This window comes from Gossypium hirsutum, chromosome A05 (genome assembly GCF_007990345.1).
Source record: "Gossypium hirsutum isolate 1008001.06 chromosome A05, Gossypium_hirsutum_v2.1, whole genome shotgun sequence".
NCBI lineage: Eukaryota > Viridiplantae > Streptophyta > Magnoliopsida > Malvales > Malvaceae > Gossypium > Gossypium hirsutum.
In genome coordinates, this window is record NC_053428.1 from 103582045 (window position 1) to 103604343 (window position 22299).

General features: G+C 33.6%; 1 protein-coding gene and 1 pseudogene across 1 annotated transcript; one reads left to right on the top strand and one right to left on the bottom strand.

The window, feature by feature from the left end:
• The first annotated feature begins 11164 nt into the window (after window positions 1–11164).
• Window positions 11165–12199, top strand: LOC107937649 (zinc-finger homeodomain protein 4). Its single transcript, XM_016870579.2, has one exon. The coding sequence runs from the start codon at window positions 11541–11543 to the stop codon at window positions 12129–12131; it is 591 nt and encodes a 196-aa protein (XP_016726068.1). The 5' UTR covers window positions 11165–11540; the 3' UTR covers window positions 12132–12199.
• Window positions 12200–14902: 2703 nt separating this feature from the next.
• LOC107937664 (extradiol ring-cleavage dioxygenase-like) lies at window positions 14903–17181 on the bottom strand (annotated as a pseudogene).
• Between the last annotated feature and the right edge of the window lie 5118 nt (window positions 17182–22299).

Here is a 22299-nt window from a genome sequence, read left to right on the forward strand (position 1 = left end):
TTAAATATTATAAATATTTATAATGAATCAAATTTTATTAAGTAAATATATCATAATTTCTGCAGCCTCAGATGTCATCGGAGTTCCATCTTTTTTCCTGTGCGTAATGTCAAAAAGCTGAAGGCGTCCAACTTTTTGACCAGACGAGGCTTCCTACAATATAGTAGTAAAAATATTATTTAATAGTAAAAAGTCATTAATACTTGATAGAATTAATAAATCCATAGTACCGCGGCCTGAGCTACACAAGCAAAACTTCTCGACCCTGCCGTGTGCGTAAATTTTTGTTTTTGCCTGCTGCTTGTTCCAACTCGCTCACGGTCTTACATAATGAAATTATTATTACGTATATAGTAAATACTATAAACCGAAGAATTTATAAGAGTTTGCAAGTACATAATACCTCTCCTTTCTTCGAATTCCAAAATCGAACCGCATCTTCCCATTGGTACCTCAGCATTCCTGGTGGGACATTTTGCAATTTTTCTTCGAGGCTTATGGGTTTTTTAAAATATTCTTTTTTCAAACTGTTTTTATGGTCTCTCCCTTTTTTACCCAATGCCTTCTTGATATAGGCATCAGAGACCTCTAAAGCAAACCTCTCCTAAAAAGCACAAGTTTAGGAATTAAATATAAATGAAACTTAAACCAAAGTATTATAAATTACATTAACGTTTTGTTACCTTAATATTAGAGAGAGCTTGATTTTTATTGCTATCAGGCATGTTATGCCATGATTCGTAGTTGATGGGCAACATATTGACATTTCGTACTATAATGCCCAAATAGCCTGCTAAAAGTCGAGCTTCTTGTCCAACAGGCTGACCATGGCTGTTTCTAGTTACTTTGACACGCTCGACAGAATTTAAGTTATATAAATCTGTTAGGAGCGTACGTCCTCGACCTCTGCGCGTCCCACCATTCTCAGCTGAAAAATAATATATTATTACTATATTGAAATTTAAAAATAAATCAGTAATAAAATTTAATACAATTTGTAAAATAAACTTAACATTACTTTGAAATTCCACAGACTCGTCAAGTGTCTCCGGCACGCTTGAAGATCCAACAACTGTCTGCTGTTCAGTACTTACCTCTTCCGAATTTGTAGTATTCTGTACAATTCTAAGATCTCTTAATCTTCTTCTAGGCATTTTTCCTGCAACATATAAAATAGTTAAAATTTTAGTAATAAATAACAACAATAGTAAATATAAAATAGTTAAATTATATAACATGACCAATGTTAAAATTATAACATTACATATAAAAAAATATCACAAAATCTTACTACATCATAAATCGTAAATATCTTCGTCCACATCCTGACGAACCCATTGAAATTGTGTACTAGTACTAGGGATATTTTCATTTAAGTTTTGTTCTGGAAAAGGCAAAGTTTCTAATCTTTCAATGATGTCCTCTCTACTTCCATTCCCCATGTCAAACAAGTCTCTAGGGGTGTTTCGGAGTACAACGTACCAACCCTCATCAATTGGATCTTTCGAGTAAAAAACTTGTTTAACTTGAGAAGAAAATGCATACGGCTCGTCTATCAAATGTTCTCCAGTGTGAATTAATCGAGAGAAATTCACCATTGTAAAACCAAACTGATCATTTTTAATTCCGCGAGCAGTATTAGCATCAGCCCAATCACATCGAAATAAGACAACTTTCCATTTTCCATAGTAATCCAACTCAATAATGTCGGTTAGAAGTCCGTAATACTCCACATTTCCCTCAACAAGATTACTGTCCCTAGCACTAGCGTAACTTGTAATTAAAGAATTAACAACTACTCCACAATTTTGAGTTCTCCTCAATCTCTCGCGATATTTGGTATGAAATCTGAATCCATTCATGATGAAGCCACTATATCTTTTTACTACTCGATTCGGACCTTGGGAAAGCCATTTAACTTCGTCATTAACGACATTCCCACTCCAAACCTATTGAATCAAAAGTAAATTGAGTAATTGTAAATGTTATGAGAAAACATTATTATTTGTCAATAAAATGTCGAGTTACATACCGTTTGGCTTAACCATTCATGAAAAGATTCTGCGAATAACCTATTAATCTCGCGATGTTGTAATCTTCGTGAGCGTAAACGAGATCTTAAGACTTGTTTGTACTCACTATGTTAAAAACATGTTTAATTCGTTAAAAAATAAACAAATCAAAAAAAGATGAATATTTATCATATTCTAGAACTTACTTGCGTAATTGTTCAAGTGCATCGTGGTGGAAAAGAACATATCTATGTGCTTGTATCCAAGATCGGTCATCTAATTTTGCAATTTCAACTTTGCCGATTGGTTCTCCATAACTTTGAAATAAATAAGTTTCAGCCAAGCTAGGATCATTGAGTCCGGCATTTCTACTTGGTCTATTCAATCTTATTTCAACATCTTCTAAATATCTAGAACAGAATGTCATACACTCCTCTGCCAAGTAGCCTTCAGTAATTGATCCTTCCGGATAACGCTTGTTACGGCAATAAGACTTCAATTTGCTTAGGAACCTAAACACCATATACAACACTATCAAAACTGGTAACTATAGGTATAAAGGTGAATGCCTTTGAAATAAATTAGCACCTTTCAATTGGATACATCCAACGATAGAAAATCGGCCCACCAATTATTGCTTCACGAGGGAGATGATTGACAAGGTGCACCATAATAGTGAAGAAGAAAGGTGGAAAGATCTTCTCCAAATTGCATAATGTCAAAGCGGCTCGATCTTGTACTTTTTCAAGTTCTTCAACATTCAGAACTTTGCCACAAATTGCTTTCATTATATTGGACAGTTCAATTATACAGGACGTTACCTTCTTTGACATATAGCACCGTAAAGCAACTGGAAGTAGATCTTGCATCAAGATGTGATAGTCATGTGATTTTAATGAATAGAGTCTTCGATCTTTAAGACTTACACATCGAGATATATTTGATGCATACGCATCTGGAACTTTTATATCCTTCAACACCGTGCAGAACATTTCTTTCTCTTCCTTTGACATTGCAAAAATTGTAGGCGGCAACCAATATTTTCCATTAGGACGTACTTGGGGATGAAGATCACGCCAATTCCCATGTGAACTAAATCAAGTCGACTCTGAAGATTATCTTTTGAATTACCATTGACGTTCAAAATTGTCTGGATGATGTTCTCGCAGACATTCTTCTCAATATGCATCACATCAAGATTGTGGCGTAATATGTGATGCTCCCAATAAGGCAACTCAAAAAAAATACTTCTTTTCTTCCACAAGTCCGCCTCATTAGGGTCATCCTCCTCGTCAGATTCTTCATCAGATTCATCCCTCGATCGTCTATTTGTTTGCCTGTTAGATGGTTGATTCAGCTTCCCGTAACTGAAATCCATATCTTTTAACATGAATAAGATTTCAGATCCAATGGTCTGCTCAGGAGCTTTTTTCAACTCTTCAGTACCGTCAAATAAAGCCCTCTGAAATCTATAGCTATGATTTTCATCTAACCACCGATGATGCCCCATATAGCAGAACTTCTTCCCATTATATAACCACTGTGAACACGTTTGAGCAGCACAACAAGGACAAGCATAACGTCCTCTGGTACTCCAACCAGATAAATTCGCATGTGCCAGGAAATCATTAATTGTCCACAGCAAAGCAGCACGTAGGTAAAAGTTCTCCTTTCTCAATACATCATACGTCTCAACACCCGCCCATAATTGTTTTAACTCTTCAATAAGTGGCTGCAGATATATGTCAATATCATTTCCGGGGCCTTTCTCTCCGGGGATAATCATAGATAATATCAAAGAAGATTGCTTCATGCAGAGCCATGGAGGCAAATTATAAGGAACAAGGACCACATGCCAAGTACTGTACGAGGTGTTCATGATTTTAAAAGGATTAAATCCGTCAGATGCTAACCCGAGCCTTACACTCCGAGGATCACTTGTAAAGCTTGGAAATTTATTATCAAATGATTTCCATACTAAAGAATCTGCAGGATGCCTTAATAATCCATCATCCGTTCGTTGATCATGATGTCACGTTATAAACTCGGCTGTCTTTGACGACATGAATAGCCTTTGAAGCCTTGGGATTAGCGGGAAATAACGTAAAATCTTGTTCGGCTTCCTTATTGACTGTGGCCCATATTCATCCTCATTAACATCTTCTGCATCTCTATTCATCCAACGAGATTTACCGCAAACATGACAAGACTGTTGATTTCTCCGATCACCCCAATACAACATGCAATCATTTGGGCAACTATGAATTTTGTTGTAGCTAAGGCCAAAATCTTTTATCACTTTCTTCATGTCTTTACATGATTGAGGGATTTTTGCAAACGAGAATATTTCTCTCAAAAGCTCTAACAGCATTGTCAAAGAGTTTTCGGTCCACCCTCCCAAACATTTTAAGTAGAAAAGGCGAATACAGAATGACATTTTCGAAAATTTTGATCCCTCATAAAGTTCTTCATTCATTTCACCAAGTACGTGTAGAACTTCGTCGCTTCTTCATTTGGTTGTTCATCCGGTACACTTCTTCTCGTTTCCATAAAAGTATTCCCACTGAAATTATAATCATCGAATGCAACATAGTTTGGTAGAAATGATTGGAAACTTTCACTCCGCATATTAAATGCATCCCGCATCATACCTTCCATGTCATCTTCTCTAACATACTAACGGTAACCACTATAAGGATAACCCGGATTAATCGTCGAAAAGGCTCCACTAGGTGTACACTCTCTATGGAAAATCCATTTTTTATACCCCCGAATGAAGCCATCAACAATTAGATGTTCGTAGACAACTTCATAATAATGCCAATAGATATTACTACACTTCTTACACGTGAAAAGAATCATATTCTCTTGGCTTGAATTGTGAAATGCAAAATCTAAAAAAGATTGCACTCCATTTTGATACTCGTTGCTTGCCCTTGAGAAATTCATCCAAGTCCTATCCATTTCGTAGTTGTTGAAGTCTAAAGTTGGCAATAAGTTACACGGGTAAGTTGTTTATTATGTAAGTCTTGATATGATATATTTTTATGTTTTATGTAAGTTATGTAGATTATGTAAGTTATGAAATTTGAACTTTAAACTATATGCTTTTAAGGAAATTATTAGATTAAACTACATGTATTAGTTAAGTTATGTAAGTTGTTATGTACGTTAAGTGAGTTATGTAAATTATGTAAGTTATGTGAGTTATGTAAGTTGTTATGTAAATTATGTAAGTTATGTGAGTTATGTAAGTTGTTATGTAAATTATGTAAGTTATATGAGTTATGTAAGTTATGTAATTTATTTAAGTAATGATCAATATTAATATTATTTTGATAAAAATTAGTTATAACTTTTAAAGACATTTAAAAATATTAAATATTAAAATCAAACATTATTAATATAAAAAAATAGTAATTTGAATATAATAATATCAAAAAAGAATCGTAGTTTTATTTTTATAAGTAAATTGGAAATAAATTAAGGTTATATAAATATTCAATAGTAAATGAGCTCGATAAAACTTTTTTCATGTCTTTTTAAATTTTTTAAGATCCATCATACGTGGCGTTGTTACATCTAGGTAGGATCCATTATATCTTACAGCTCGATATAAGGCAACCCGTCAGGTTTCCAGCCTATATACTTTGAATCTTTAAAGTATTTAAAATAAGGTTGGAGAGAAGGTCAGCTATTGTTGTAATTTTAATGGACAAGCAAGCTACATGGTAATAAAATTAATTCATACTTATTCATACTTAAGTTGAATCAAATAATAATTAAGTTAAACCAAATATAAAAACTTATTCATACTTCAAATAATAATTAAGCTACAAGAATCAGGTCTGGTTCAAGTTTATTTAAAGGGCTGCAATTCATACATTTGATTAATGTTATGAAATAAAGGGTGTGCTTGTTTTTCTATCCCATAAAGGATTAGACATTTCAATTGCCAACCCTAAGGATGAAGAGAACTTTGCAAGGACTTTCAAGAGTAAGCCTATCAATTATAGTCCATATTCACTAATATAGCTATCATAGTTCCTAATGCATATATGATAAGGATACTCACAGTTTGATTAGTTAAACCTAGAAAAGCAATAACCAAATGCACAATCCCAAACTTATATTTGCTAATAACAGGTGGGAATAAACAAATAAAATGATAAAAAAAAATAGAAGCTGCCGATTAACCGCGTGAGGAGGCTTGAACCGAAAAACAAAGCAAGAAGACCAAAGATGACAGCAAAAACCGCATTCAAAATAGACAGGCAGCGAACTCCACCTACAGATTTCTGTTGGGAATTTAGCATCCACTCCAATCAATGATAGTAACATGCGCATTTATATAAAAATAGAGAGAAGGAAACCAGCTTGAACTAGCAGTCAGGTAACTACAAAGAAAACTTGGCTAGCAAATGAAAGTATATTCAAGCAGCTAACTTGTTAATAGTAGTTAATAACTTTCAAAAGGATGAACAACAGAAAAAAGATGCTGGTTATTTACTATGAAATAGCACCTAGAACAGATTCAAATTCCTTCTTAACAGATTGCAACAAGTAGAACCATTTGCTTCACAACACAGCTTATACTTCATTTTGCAATTAAGAGGTTTACTTGAAACCTCCAAATGCAAGAAGTGAGAAAACAGTTTCTATTTTTTAAGGAATTATAACAAAGGACCAAAGTTCCAAAACCAATAAGAAATTAAATTAAATAAATGAAAAATACAGCATACCTCTTTTTGAAGCACAGTAATTATTCTCAACTACCTTCAAACATCCATGCCTATTTGGAGCAAAATAAGCAACGGTAATTCCTGCATCATGACTAAGCCATTAGAGAGTAAGACAACAAAAAGCATAGTCATATCAAGATAACAGATCAAGAAGCCAGGATAGTAACATAACAAAAAATAAATAAAAATGATAAGGAGAATCAAACATATACAAAAAAACCGAAGACCCAACATCAAAGCAATTCCCACTAAATTTTTAGCACTAAATAAACCGGCAAATAACATCAAGAAAAAAAAATAAAAACAACAACAACAATAGCCTCAATAAAGCAAACATAAAATCATCAAATGAACATGTACAAAAGTAAACAATTCCAAATTTATGATCCAACATTTTCGAGCCTGTTTTAACCTAGTAATAACAAAAGAAAAGAAAGTCAAATTCTGCTATTAATCCCTATACTATGTATAAATTGTAGATTTAATCTCTATAATTTAATATCGTCATTTTTAGCCATACTTTTTGACCTTTAAAATTTCAATCCTAACCCAATTTCTATACTCTACCATTTTCAATAATATTAAGCGATAAACACATTATCACATATGTAATCAGGGGTGATTTGCCTTGCCCCCAAAATAAAAATTTGTATTAACCCTTTTAAAATCTAAAAAATTGCAAATTAATACATGATAAAATGGTATTTTGTCTCCCTAAACTGATAAAATTGTGATTTAACCTTTCTAAAAATTATAAAGCTTTAAGGTTACAAATTAAAAAAACATTTTTGTTCTCATAAAAATTTTAATTTTAATTTCAACCCCTCCATAAAAATCACTTCCTAGCTTCGCCCCTATTTGTAATGTTATGAAAACTTGTTATTATTACATAATACTCGCACAAAAAGGCATATTATTTTAGTTAATAGTTTAACAATTATTGTCTAAGTCGAGACTGAAATTTCAAAATCTTTAAAAGCATAAGGACTAAAAAAATGATCAATTGGAGAATAATGACTAAATCCTCAATTTTTGCATAGCACAAGACTAATAACTAAATTTGACCTATCAAATTTAACTGATATTGTTTAGATTAAAATTTAAAATTTAAAATTTTAAAAATATAAAAATGAAAATTAACCAAATTCAAGCAACCTATGATTGTACAAGGGTTAATAGCAAAATTTGACCTTTTTTTTTTATATTTCACCCAAAAACAAAAATACTTTAACTGAATCAAAATATTTACAACCGAACAAAAAAATTAAAACTGAAATGTGAAATGTAATGAAAAATACCTTATTCACGTGATTGGTTTATTCTTTATGAAGTTAAATTTCCTTTTTTTTAAATTTTGTTGTTCTTCCGCTTTCTTTAAAGCCTTTGGCCCTTTGCAAGTTTATATTTGCAAAGCTTAAAAATTGTGAAATGGTAGTGCCACTGTGCCATTTCCATTGCAGGAACTATGTTTGTCCTTGTAAGAAAAGAAGCAGAAAACAAACTATTAACTTACATTATTTAATTCATAAGTTACCGATTGGTTGTGGCAGAGAAGAGCGAAAGTGACGGTCACAGTAGAGGAGACGGCGATGCAGCAGGTCGTCCACTCGGAGTCTTCAACGGCAGTCGGAGCCTTCAACGGCAGAAGGATATTTCGATTTTGATTCGGGGAAATATTTAGGGATTAGGGGAAAAGTTAGGGATTTGGGGAAATTTGGGTGGGGGAAAACTAAGTTCTTTCGGGTTTAACATCATGGATATATTGGATGGAAAAAAACGACGACGTTTTCGTATAAAACTGAATCAATTTGCGGCGTTTCTAATAAAGCGCCACTAAAAACAAAGAACAAAACGCAAACGTTTTGTAAACATTTAACTCATATTTGTGGCGTTTCTAGATAAAACGCCGGTAATGTATAGCTTATTGCGGCGTTTGGAACCAAACGCTACTAATAACATTGCCAAAACGGCATCGTCCACTAAAACCTTAATACAAATTTGCGGCGTTTTATATAAAGCGCCACTAAAAACAAAGAATAAAACGGCGTCGTTTAGAAAACACATAACACAAATTTGCGGCATTTTTGTCAAAGCGCCACCAATAACAAGTATAAACGGTGTCGTTTCTTAAACTCGTAATACATTTTTGTGGCGTTTGTACAAAGCGCCACTAAAAACAAAACATAGAACGATGTCGTTTTGCTGCTAATGTATAACCTATTGTGGCGTTTTTGAAAAACGCCACTAAGAACAAGGATAATACGGCGTCGTTTTTTGGACTCGTAATACACATTTGTGGCGTTTTGAATGAAAATGCCGCTAAAGCATAACATTTTGCGGCGTTTTGTGGAAAACGCCACTAATTACACAGTATTAAACGGTAGCGTTCTAATATCTTTTTAATGTATATTAGTGGCGTTTTTAATAAAAATGCCACTATTGTTTAACTTAATTAAAATTTGATTCACGTTATACCCTAATCTAGATAGCCAAATTTTAATGGCCAATGCAAACAACTAAAATGACAAAAAAAATATGATTGTTAAGACACTTGTTATTCGATAACTCAAATAAAATGTTTTAAAAGAACTAAATTAGAATGCTAGCCATAATTTAAGAGAGATAATTACGAATTCCAAAATAATATTTTTCATAAATCTAAAAGTAAACATGAAATATATGTTGAATTGAAAAGGAGATCAATTAACATTTTGATATATAATTAGTCATCTATTTGTGAAATGCATCATTTTGCCATTTCACTTTTTTTCCTCTTTTATTGTTTTGTGAAATTTATTTTTAGGGTTTACAAATTTAGGGTTTATAATTTAGGGTATAAGTGTTTAAAGATTTAGTTTTTAAAGTTTGGAGTTTTAGGGTTTAAAAGGTTTATAGGTCATGGATTATGATTTAGGGGTTAGGCTTTATATTTTAGGGTTTAATTAGGTAGTTTAAGGTTTTAGGATATTGCTTTAGAGTTTAAGGTTTAAATGGTTTAGAGTTTAGATCATGGGTTATGATTTAGGGGTTAGGCGGTCATGGGTTATGATTTAAGGGTTAGGCTTCATATTTTAGGGTTTAATGTAGTTTAAGGTTTTGGGATTAGCCTTTAGGGGCAAAAATTCAATTGTAAGTGAAAATGCAATCTGATGATCATTTTCTTATTGGAACGTTATAAGTCCCCATATTTTTTCCATTTATAATTTATTTTCAGGGTTTAGAGTTTTAATGTTTATGTAGGGTTTAATTAGACCCTTATAAGGATTTAGTTTGTATGGTAGGGTTTAAATAAAAAAAATTTCATTTTAGGGGGGTCGAAATCCTTTCAACCCCGTAGTTATGTCCCTAATTTAATATGATTCACTTGAGATTGTAAAAACTCGAATTCAAGTTGAATTTGTAATTTGAGACGTAAAATTTTAATATTTAAGTTGGATTCAATTTTATAAGATTCAAAATAAAAATCGATGCATTAAAAAGTAGTTGATTAAGTTTGGTTTTGGGGAGGGGGAACTAATTTTGGAAAAATACTAAGGCATTTCGGGGATAACAAAATAGAGTAGTTAAAATAATAAATATTAGCGGCGCTTTTACAAAAACGCCACTATAGTTCAACCTTTTGTGGCGTTTGGACCTAAAGCGCCACTATATCTCAGTTTTTTGCGGCGTTTTGCATGAAAACGCCACTATTACTCAGTTTTTAGCGGCGTTTTGCACGAAAACGCCACAATTGCTCAATTTTTAGTGGCGTTTTGCACGAAAAAGCCACTATTACTCAGTTTTTAGTGGCGTTTTTCATTCAAACGCCGCTAATGTATAATATTTGCGGCGTTTTTCATTCAAACGCCACTAAAAATGCCACTAAAAGTCTGTTTTTTTGTAGTGAATATTCCACACTTAATTCAACTAAACCCTAACTAATATTATTATTACTATTGTTGAGTATTTTTCTCTGTTTCATTTGAATAGTGGTATTTGCCTATTTATATGATATAAGTATTATTCATTGATGTGACGTGCTAGGTGAGTTTCATGCACATTAACACGTATTTTACTTTAGACTTAACATGTATTTATATAGTATTATGTGTGACTTCGCGAGAGAACATAGATACCTAATCTACAAATTCGATCTGCGAAATCGATGCGTGAACTCAATAGAAACTGGCCCATCCTACTCAAATTCATTCAAATTTTGAGCCGCATGTAGATGATTTTGGTAAATGATCCAAAGGCAGATCCTAAGTTTGCAACACTGCCCACTATTACAAATAATTTTATTTTCACCATCTCTTAATAATATATATTTACCATTAATGTTGATTTATATACATGCAGATGCAGTGGACAGAAAAGCTCAAAGTACTGACAAATGAAAGAATAAGAAATGAATTTAATTGAAAAAGGTGCATTTGCTATCCTCCATAGCCTGAGCTAAGCTAAGTGATTGATTGTGCAAGCAAAGCAAGCCCTACCCATATTATAATTATCCTTAAATTTGGTGTCTCCATGTTAGATTCTCTCTTTGTCTCTCTTACGCTTCAATTTTTATAAGCTACTACTGGTTGTTCCTCTACTACTTCTTTATGTCTTCGCCCACCACTTCCCTCTTAATTTATAAATATATTTCCCTTTATTTGTTGCTTCACTTTTAAAACTAACCATATAAAAAGCTGTCTCTTTGCTTGTAATGTTCTTCCTCTAATTTGTGAGGAAAGGTAGCCCCCATATTTATACTTGTTAAGTTTGTCACTAATTTGCAGGTGGATGGTTTTTTTGGGGAGAGATGAGTAATAATAAGCCAATCTCAACAAGCGGCGATGGAGGAGATAACTGCAACAAAGTGGTGGTGAGGTACAAGGAATGCCTAAAGAACCATGCAGTAGCCATTGGAGGGAACGCCACAGATGGGTGCGGGGAGTTCATGCCAAATGGAGAAGAAGGCTCCCTCGAGGCGCTCATCTGCTCGGCTTGCAACTGCCATAGGAACTTCCATCGAAAAGAGACAGAATGCAGTGGTTGCTGCCCCTCTGAGTTTGGGGGAGAACTCATGTTGGGTCATCTTCAAAGTTACATGTTGAGGTCCTCACCGCAACCGATGACAGTGTCGTACAAAGGTGGAGGGTCTATCCCATCAGAAACAAATGAGAAAGATGATGGGAAAGTGAGGAAAAGGTTTAGGACCAAGTTCAGCCAAGCACAAAAGGAAAAGATGTTGAGCTTTGCAGAGAAGGCTGGTTGGAGAATTCAAAAGCTGGATGAGAATGTGGTGCAGCAGTTTTGCCAGGAGATTGGCATCAAGAGGAGAGTCCTTAAGGTGTGGATGCACAATAACAAACAAAGCTTTGCAAACAAAAACAATGTCTCTGCTGCTTGAATTTATTTCAACATTATCTACATCTTTCTCTACTATTCTTATAATTTCATCTTAGGGTTTCTCTTCTTACAACTATAATTTCCCATCTATTCTTTATTTTAATATTTTTTTATACATCCTACCAACCTATCAAATACATAATGATGACTAAACAAAAATGGTTTTAAAAAGTAGAGTTATTCATAATTAATACCACCATAAATTTCAAACACCTATACAGGTATGATCGGTAGCATTCATTAATAGGCCAAACTAAGATGAGCTTCTTGGTTCATCTTCATAAAGTTTTGCATTAAAACCAAACAACTAATTTAGAAATTATATTTTTGGTAAAAAAAATAGATTATAAATCAAAGCTCAAAAAATATAAGACTCAAAATTAAACTACATTTAGAACGATGAACACTTTAATTATTAGTTCAATACATGAGGTTCGAATAAATAAAAAATTTAATAGAACGAATAACAAGCGTTACAACTATTGAATAGCATTAATTTAGAGTTATTAAATGATTGGATTATTTCTGAAGGCAGGAAGTGTTCCAGCAAAAATATTAGGTAAAAAAATGGATTTAAGAAGCAAACTATTGAGGAATCTATTTTGCTGAGCATGAACTTGATTCTCTCCTTGAAAACAATGGTTTAATAGGATCTATAAGCTTTGTAAAGTCCTATGTTAGACAAATGGTACTTTAGCTTTATGCTAATATGTTGAGAAGCATCAATGATGGTCAAAACAAGGTATACATCAAAGGAAGATGGTATGACTTTAATCTTGAATTGATTAGGAAGGTGATGAATTTGCTACTACCAGAACATTGAACTGGATGAGCATTTGGATAAATTACTTCGATCATCACCAACAATGTTCAACTCTCATGGCCAATAAAGGGTAACATTCATGCATCGTCCCTTGCCACAAGGAACTGACTGCCAAACAGTCAAAGGGATTGTCAGCAAGAAAGCTATTGTGTTGATCAGAAAGGTAGTAGAAATGGTGGAGTTTCCACATTTGTCTATGAAGAGGCGGTCAAACACGCTAAAAATGTTCATGCTAGGTACCTTCAAGTATTTATGAAGCAAAATCCAAAACTAATTCGAGCCACTAAACATCCTAGAAGAGCTATTGCCGAGCTCAAATTTCCCCCAAAATGGCTCGAGGAAAAGCATGCATCGACTAACATTGCAGATCAACCTGATGAGGATAAAGAAGAACCTGCTGGTGAGTACGCATCAGTGGCTCCTAAAGTGCCCACTGTCACAAGCCTTTCGAGTAACCTTGAAGGGTTCAAAAAAAGGATGGTTGATCATATCACTGCTTCCATTGAATCTCACAATCGAGTCATAGCAAAGCTTCAAGAGAGATTAAGGTTATCCGGAAAATCAGGGACTGGGAGGTAGCTTTGCCCAACAATTTGCTCAGCTGGTTGATTTTTTTGTTACCCCTTCTTATAGGAGTTATTTTGTTTTGTTTACTTTGTTATTATAGAATTTTTGTTTCTTCTGTATTACAAGCTTTGTAACTAATGGATATTGGAGATTTTATTGGTGATTGGTTTTACCCTACTGCACATTTTCTTATCATCTTACATAGATATAATTATAGTATTTTTGCTGATAATTATGCAAATTCAGACAAGCATTAATGGTTAATTTTCTCAGCTAAGTTTGATGGATTAAGGGAATTGTGCTGAGGGGCAACCATAATTATTTGTTCTAATGATAAGATTTTTTATTTGTTTAGTTTTGTTTAAAAAATTCTTAAAGATGGCAATTGTTGAGGTAAATGTTTTGAAGTCACTATCAAAATATTAATAGAAGTGACCATTACGACTATTACTACCACAGACCAGTTTACTTGTTATATTTGAAGTTGACAATTTTTAAAGCAATATCTTTGAATTTTAAATGATTTTGATATTGTAGAATTGTATAAGCCTAACTATGAAGAATAACCCATTTGAAGTAACTTATCTTGAATATTGAATTGGATTATATTAGATCAATCAAATGGACCCTTATATTGTGGAGATTGAATCGAGATAGCATTTAAGACATATCTCCAACTGTCCATTTTATGTTGGTTTTTATTGTTATATATTGTATTTTGCTATTTAAGTTGTTGTTTAATAAGAGATTGAATTGTAATTGATTTCCCTATATTAACAAGTCTAAAACTTTTATGTATTAAGCGACTTATATATGCTTTGTAACTGAGTATTGAAAGCACTTATCTGTTCATTGTTGAACGATTTTTTTTTAAAGTGCATTTAATAAAATAAACATGTTTTGCTTTCTGCCTAAGGTCTTAGTGGTGAGTGATATTACAAAAGTGAGATTACTATACTAGGTGTGATAGAATTTAAATCATTTGTTATATTAAGATTAAAGATAGTGAATTTACTCACTAAACTAGACTTCACCAATGTAGGGAAACCAAACTATACCAACAATATTCTGTGTTTTGTTTTTCTCTGTTTTATTGCAGTGATCATTACAACCTTTACTTCTAGTCAAGCACTTTGTTTTTTAAGCAATTAGCAAATATCCGTTTTAACATGGATATATGTCTGTGTGTGTATATATATATATATCTCTTTCATGGTGTTTCTTCAATGAAAAAACTCCATGATACTCCTGAAAAAAAACGTATTCTGAAAAATAATATTTGAAGATGTTTAGTTTGAGAAATAATATAAAAATTGTCCCGAATTGTGCTGCAACCAAGTCTTTGCCCACAAGGACATAACACCAACAGAACAAAAGCAGGCTGTTGTAAAACAAACTTTTCATGCTTCAAATTTAATTGGAACAAACTGAACACAATTCAAGTCGTTAAACGTGTAGATATACATACTGCACAGATTGAACAAAGGGCTGGCATTTTATCTTTCTTGTATCTACTTTATTTGAGATAAAATAGATTGAATAAATAGGTGATATTGCAGCACACTTGTTAAATGAAACATCAGCTGGCTGAGTTGAACTGGTAAGAAGCATAGGAAAGAGCACCAAGTTGCCAGCTGTGATGGATAAGTTTGGCCTTTGCATTTTCACCAGCAGCACCCATGGCTACATGCAACGGATAGAAGTGATCCGGCCATGGGTGAGCCATCTTCGCATGCGGTGCCTTCTCTTGATAGCAGTTCACGTCTTCATATCTATAAAAAGAATCAAACGAAGAGACAACAAAAAAGAACAAACGGAAAACATTCATCAGAAACATGAATTGCCAATTGCTATCATTGTTGCCCCAAAGAACAGAGTAATAGTAAGTTGGAGATAAAAGGAATGTCAGCCTTGGTTCATTAAAAGCAATCCCTTTCTTTTATGTGCAATTTGCAATCATGAGCCATGAATCTTATCAAACAATATACTTCCTTCTCAGTTAAATATACATTTGAGGGGGGCATATATTTAGGATCAGAACCATAATCCACTCAAATTCATTACCTTTACACATACTATGTGAATACTACTGCCAGTCATAGCCTTTTGACAGTCTGATTATTGAAGTAGAAAAGCGAAGAGTCACTAAACAACCTAAACATTTTTTCAGCTTTCCAATTGATACCATTGTCTAAATTGATTTGCTAATTTTATCATCACTGGTTAGAACTTACATCAGTCACCATATTTAAACACCAATTGCACATTGTTGTCAATCTAACGTGTAAAAACATAGAAAAAGAAAAATGAAGTTACAAGAAAAGAAAGAATGATTTACCTTCCTTGAAGGAGAGCATCTTTGAGCCAAGTATCAAACTCCAAAGCCCATGGAACAATACCATCTACCATTCTAAGGGCCCTCAAGTTATGAGTGGCGGATCCAGAACCCATGATAAGAACACCTTCATCCTTGAGAGGGGCCAAAGCCTTTCCCAAGTTGTAGTGGTAATTACCATCCCTTTTTGACTGAACAGAGAGTTGGCAAACTGGAATATCAGCCTCTGGATACATGAGCATGAGTGGAACCCAAGCACCATGGTCCAGCCCACGTTCTCTATCTTCATCAACACGCTTGAAACCGGATCCCATCAGCAATTCCTTCACTCTTAGTGCCAACTCTGGCGCCCCTGGTGCCGGATATTTCAGCTGTTAACCAAAAAGGAAAAGAAACCGATTACGACTACCATTTTTTTCCCTAAGAAGCTAGAAGCATAATTTCAATTACAACCGCTACACATCCGAATAACTACAATCTGAATCAATTATTACGATATTTGATCAGATTGATAACTAGAATATCCTGAGCTAAACTAGAATAAATCCGGATTGGCTCCACAAATAGTAAGACTTAAACCAGATTAAATCTAGTGAGAAGCCGGCCTCAAAGCAGGGTTCTCAGACTACCATTTTTTGCTCAAATTGACAACACCCAATGGCCGAAATTACTTTAATATTGAAGAATTTCATTAAAAAAACAATCATTTTCATAGCTGATATATAGAACACCTCATTCAAATGAATAAAACATAATGGCCTAAATTCCAGTTATATTGAAGAACCCCATTCAAATTAACATCCCCAGTCCCTTGCTTTTAATTTTCAGAATCGAAATACGATAAACCAAAGTCCGAATTAAACAAAAAAATAGAAAAGTTAGGAGGGTTAGGAAAGGCACCTTGTACATAGCGTCAGGAAACCATAGAAATCATAGATTGTATCATTGCGGTGAACGATGTTAACGGCGGGAAAGGAAGTGTCCCAATGACCAGAAATGACGAGGATGGCTTTGGGTTTTTGGGGGAACACTTTGTCCTTCCATGACTGCAAGAAATGCTTGGCGGGAATCGACTCGTCTATGGCCAGCGTCGGTGCTCCGTGTGATATATAGAAAGTATCCTTCATCGACAACGCCATCTTTACCGATATCCGTATTTCTTAAGCAATTAAAACGGTTTTGCAGATCCCAACTCCGAGTCTGACATTGATATTATATATATATATATAGCTCATGGTTTTTAGTTTCTACCTAACCCCTCCCGCTCATGGTTGTTGAAGGAAAGGAAAAGCAAGGCCGCTACCCTGTTTTCCATTGCACCCGTCTTTCATTTGATTTGCGGAAATTAAAATTTACGTTGAAATCCATTACAAGTCTCTCCTATATTTGCATGTTAGTCCTTTTATTTTTATTTTTTTATTTCAGACTTTCCAATTTAAAAATACGAGTGTAATTGGCAATATTGTTAAAATTCTTTTGTTAAATTCAAGTTAATTATAATGTTATTTTTTATTGTTTCAAAATGTCACACCAAAAAATTTAAATGAAGAATTTTAACCGGGTTAATAATTGGACTTAAATTTCAAATTTGATCCGTAAATGGACTAAATTTAAATGTGTGGATAATATAAAGGCTTAGAGCATATTATAACCTAAAATTTATGACTGTATTTTTATAGGATAAATCTTAAATTTACACACCAAAAATATATACGCAATATGATACACGAATTTTGATTCGATACAATTATATAAATAAACTTCCAATTTTGGTTAATGTATGAAATTTTTATTTAATTATACACATTTAAAAAATAAACATATCAATTTAATTTCGTGTTAGATCATTATAATTATTTATACATGCAATATGTAAATGTCAAATTAGGTACACGTTATTTCTAGACTTGTACACGCTACGTTCAATCCGTGAACTGACTAAATCATAGCTCTGATACCACTAAATGTAACACCCTTAACCTACATCTATCATAAGAATAGGGTTTCGGAGCATTACCGTATAAATGTAATATAAAAACATACATTTCCAAATATTGATATAAACATAGCATAATCCATTCATATACATGTATATTGTCCCTTAATCAAGCCCTCGAGGCCTTAGAAATACTTTAGAAATGGTTCTGGACTAAATCAAAAATATTTGAAACATTTGAGAAAAAATAGAAAAAAATTAAACTGCAAGAGTCACAAGCCCATGTCTCAGGCCGTTAACAATCGAAATAGGGACACATGGTCGTGTGTCACATACAGCTAAGACACACGTCCGTGTCTTAGGCCGTGTGGACATTATATATGTAACAGCACGTTTTCAGTAAAATCGAAACAGTGGTTTTGGGACCACAAATATGATGTAGAAAATTTTATTTTTCTATTATTATGTGATCTACAGCATGATAGTATGATAGTATCAAAATTTCGTTAAAAATTTTACCGTTGATATGTTCAATTCGATGAAAAGGACTTAATCGCATAAATTGTGAAAGTTGTGTTCTATTAGCTAATGGGGTTAAATAGATATAAAACTTAAATGTGGAGGTCCTTATATGATAATTAGACCATTAAAGGTGATAGTGGATGAGCATGGTTTTGTAATCATGACAAATAGTAAAGTTGGTAAAGTAAAATTTGGAATTTAGTAATTATTGATAAAAATAAATAAAACATTAAAGGCATCATATTTTCTTATTCTTCTTTAACCATTTGTGAAGGGGAAAAGAAGCCATTTTTTTTGCTCCTTAGGGTTTGACATCTTTGAAGCTCAATTGGTGAGTGATTCTTGTCCCGTTTTTTATGATTTTTATGTTTTTGGAATTGTTATAGCTTAATCTAGATGGTTGAAAGTTTAAGCTTTTTACTTTAGAACATATTGGTTGTTTTTGAAGTTTAATGGAAGAAAATAAATCATTGTTATTGATTAAACAACTTTTGTTAAGTAATTTTTAATGAATTTGTCAAATAAGGATTTAATTGAGAAATGTGATAAATTGTCTGATAAAAGTGTGAATATGTGAAATATATGGGCTGATATAAGTATGCTTAATATTTGGCTAGGTTTGGGTAATGATAAAATTGAATGAATTTCATTTTCCGAGCCTAGGGACTAAATTGCAAAGAATTAAAAGTATTGGGGTAAAATAATAATTTTGTAAAACATATGTGTTGGAATAAATTGAATGGGATTTGTATTGAAATAAGTTGAAATTCATTCGTATAGATTCGGTTAGACCTCATACGGAGTTAGAATGAGGCGAAGAGAAAATATCAGACTAGTTTCCTTCAAGTTTACGTAAACTCGTCGAGGTAAGTTCGTGGACTCGAACTTAATTTTATTTTTAATTACAATTTAAATTAATTAATGATAAATTAGCTATTGATATAAAATGTATGCATATTATGGAATTAATGTTAAGGAAAATGAATGAGGAATTTATGGAAGTAAATAATTGTACAATCATCGATATATTCGACTAGCATTGGGCGCAATCTTTTTCAACTTATCTGACTAGTGCTGCGCGCAAATATCATAGGTTTATCCAACTAAATCTGGGCTCAAAATTATTATCGTCGGTATATCCGACTAGCACTAGGTGCAAATATCGTTGGTTTATCCAACTAGAGCTGGGCTCACTATTATTATCGTTGGTATATCCGACTAGCACTTGGTGCAAATATCGTTGGTTTATCCAACTAGAGCTGGGCTCACATTCAATATCGTTGGTTAATCTGACTAGCGCTGGGTGCAAACTTCTCTATGGTTTACCGCTAGGCACCGAGTGCCACGTCGCTAATAGATATTGGTAAAAGGTTACTTGAATTATCGAAAGAACTGAAATCTTATTTGGTTAAGTTATAATTTCATACTAATATTGATTGTTTTTTACTTTAGCTAATAATTGGAACCTATTAATGGTAAATTGATTTACATGTTGTAACATAGAGTGCGAGATACCCTTTTATCTAGTATTATTCTAAGTAGGTCAACGGGCACAGTTCTGTTACAAGGTTATATGAGTTCAATACGAACTAGTACAGGTATGTACGCGAAATACGTGGAAATGGTATACGTTTATGACATATGAATACATGGCATGGCTAACTTGGTTGATGATTATGTGTTAGGCTTTTGGGCCAAATCGAGTTGTGATATGCCTTGTTTTACTTACTTAAATTGTGGTTAAATAGGTATGAAAAGAAGGAAAGATCGTCAAATGCTTCAATTAGAATTGCTATGAAAGCATGGAAAAGTATGAATTATTAGATGACCAAAATAAGCTTAGACACATGCTTGAAAATGTGAATGCATTTCAGGAGTGTGTACTTATGCTATGATGTTTTGAGATGGTTTGTTAGTTTATGTGATAATTAAAATTGAGAGGCTAATGTTGTTTAGGCTAAGGCCAAGATATGTTAGATTGACTAAAGTGGCTTATGGTTATAAATTGTAGTGGTAAGATTTATTTTTGAATTACGAACTTACTAAGCATTACATGTTTACTTTGTGTTAATTTCTTTGTGTTTTTAGATATCAAAAGCTTGTTCGAGTTGGAAGTTGGCGGAGATTTCATCACATTATCTATCGGCTATTTTGGTATTGTGGTTTTAGAATCTTGGTTATAACGGCATGTATAGGTCATTTTGTCTAATGATAGTCTATATGTCTTGTTGTGGCTTGAAAATGATATATGTTTTGTTATGTAAACATGTGTATGTGACTTTATGATATGTGGTGTATGGTTTCCATGTGAACGTCTTGTTTTTGAATTGGTATTTTATGCACCAAATGGTTGAAATTGAGATATGATATGTATGTTAAATTTTAAGCACAAAGTCTCCTTCATGTGTTTGACCATTTAGATAGATCTTTGGAAGTTTAAATTGGCATGTTTAAAGTAGCCAATTAAGGTGCGTATTAGTATCATGGTTGTGTGTGATCTTATAAGATGTTATAAGCTTGTTATTGATTGGTTTTGAATGTTTAAATATGTCATGTTTATATGCACATTGAGGTGTTTAGGTTGGTACCAAGTTGGGTGAGAAATATGGTTTAGAAAATGGCCTATTTTCGTCCACACGGGCATGTGTCTCAACTGTGTGTGACACACGGCCTAGCACACGGGAGTGTGTCTTGGTCGTGTGACCCCTGCACCTAATTAATGCAAATTTAATTGTTTACACAGCCTAGCACATGGGCATGTGGCTTGGCCTGTGACCCAAGTAAAAGAGTTACACGAATATGGGCACGGGCTAGGACACGGTCGTGTGCCTCATATCGAATGCCCACACAGCTTGAGACACTGGCATGTCACTTGGGCGTGTGAGCCACACGGCCTGGCCACATGGGCGTGTGTCCCTTGCACTTAGGAGAAATTTTGTGATTTTGCAAAAAAAAATTCTCCGAGCTTCCGATTTAGTCCCGACTTGATTCTAATCTTTATTTTGGTCCTCGAGGACCCATATAAAAGACTTTATGATTGATTATGATTGGGCTTGATTTGAATGTGATATGAACATGAAATGTCCGTTTGTTCGATTATTAGTCTGGTAATGCTCCGTAACTCTGTTCCGGCGTCGAATACGGGTTAGGGGTGTTACAATATAATCCAACCAAGAACATAACTTACCATTTCAATGCGTAACATGAACATAACCTATGCATAACATTAAAATTAAGCATGATATAATCCAACCACAAGCTTGGCACAAGCCTAAGCACCATCAACAACATATGTTAGTACATCAACTCACAATTCACTTGCGCTATCATAAGGTAAGTCATTATACATGAACAATTTCATTAGAAATCATCAACTTTATGAACATAAGTATACTTACATTAAACATTTCCTTTTCAAATCTTTTCATAGATTCATGACATATGTCATTAGGGTACTTATCGTTGCTTTCCTTTTTCATGCCCGTTGAACCATTTAGAATAACATTAGATACGCGAGAGAGCTCACACGAACTGTGCTAAACATATAACCTTTCCTTTCCTATTTCCTTTACATCGTTACTCACTCAAGCCGTAAAATGGGTCTGCTCACACAAGCTGATGGTCGAAATGTAAGCTACACGGTGCTACTCACACAAGCTGTTGAGTATCTGCAACAAATGCCAGACCTCAGTGTAACACCCCTTACCTGTATTTGACGCCAGAATAGGGTACAAGGCATTACTGAAACACATACGCTTGTAAACGTATTAAACCAAGTCATAAAATTTCATTCAATTTAAAATCATTCATACACATGCATAATAGGCTTACGAGGCCCAATACATACTTTGGAAATGGTCCGGGACTAAACCGTAAACTTTGGAAAACATTAGAAAATTTCTTGAAAATAAAGGTATACGCCCGTGTCTAAGGCCGTGTTCTTCACACAACCATTCACATGCTTCACTTTCCATAATTAATCATCA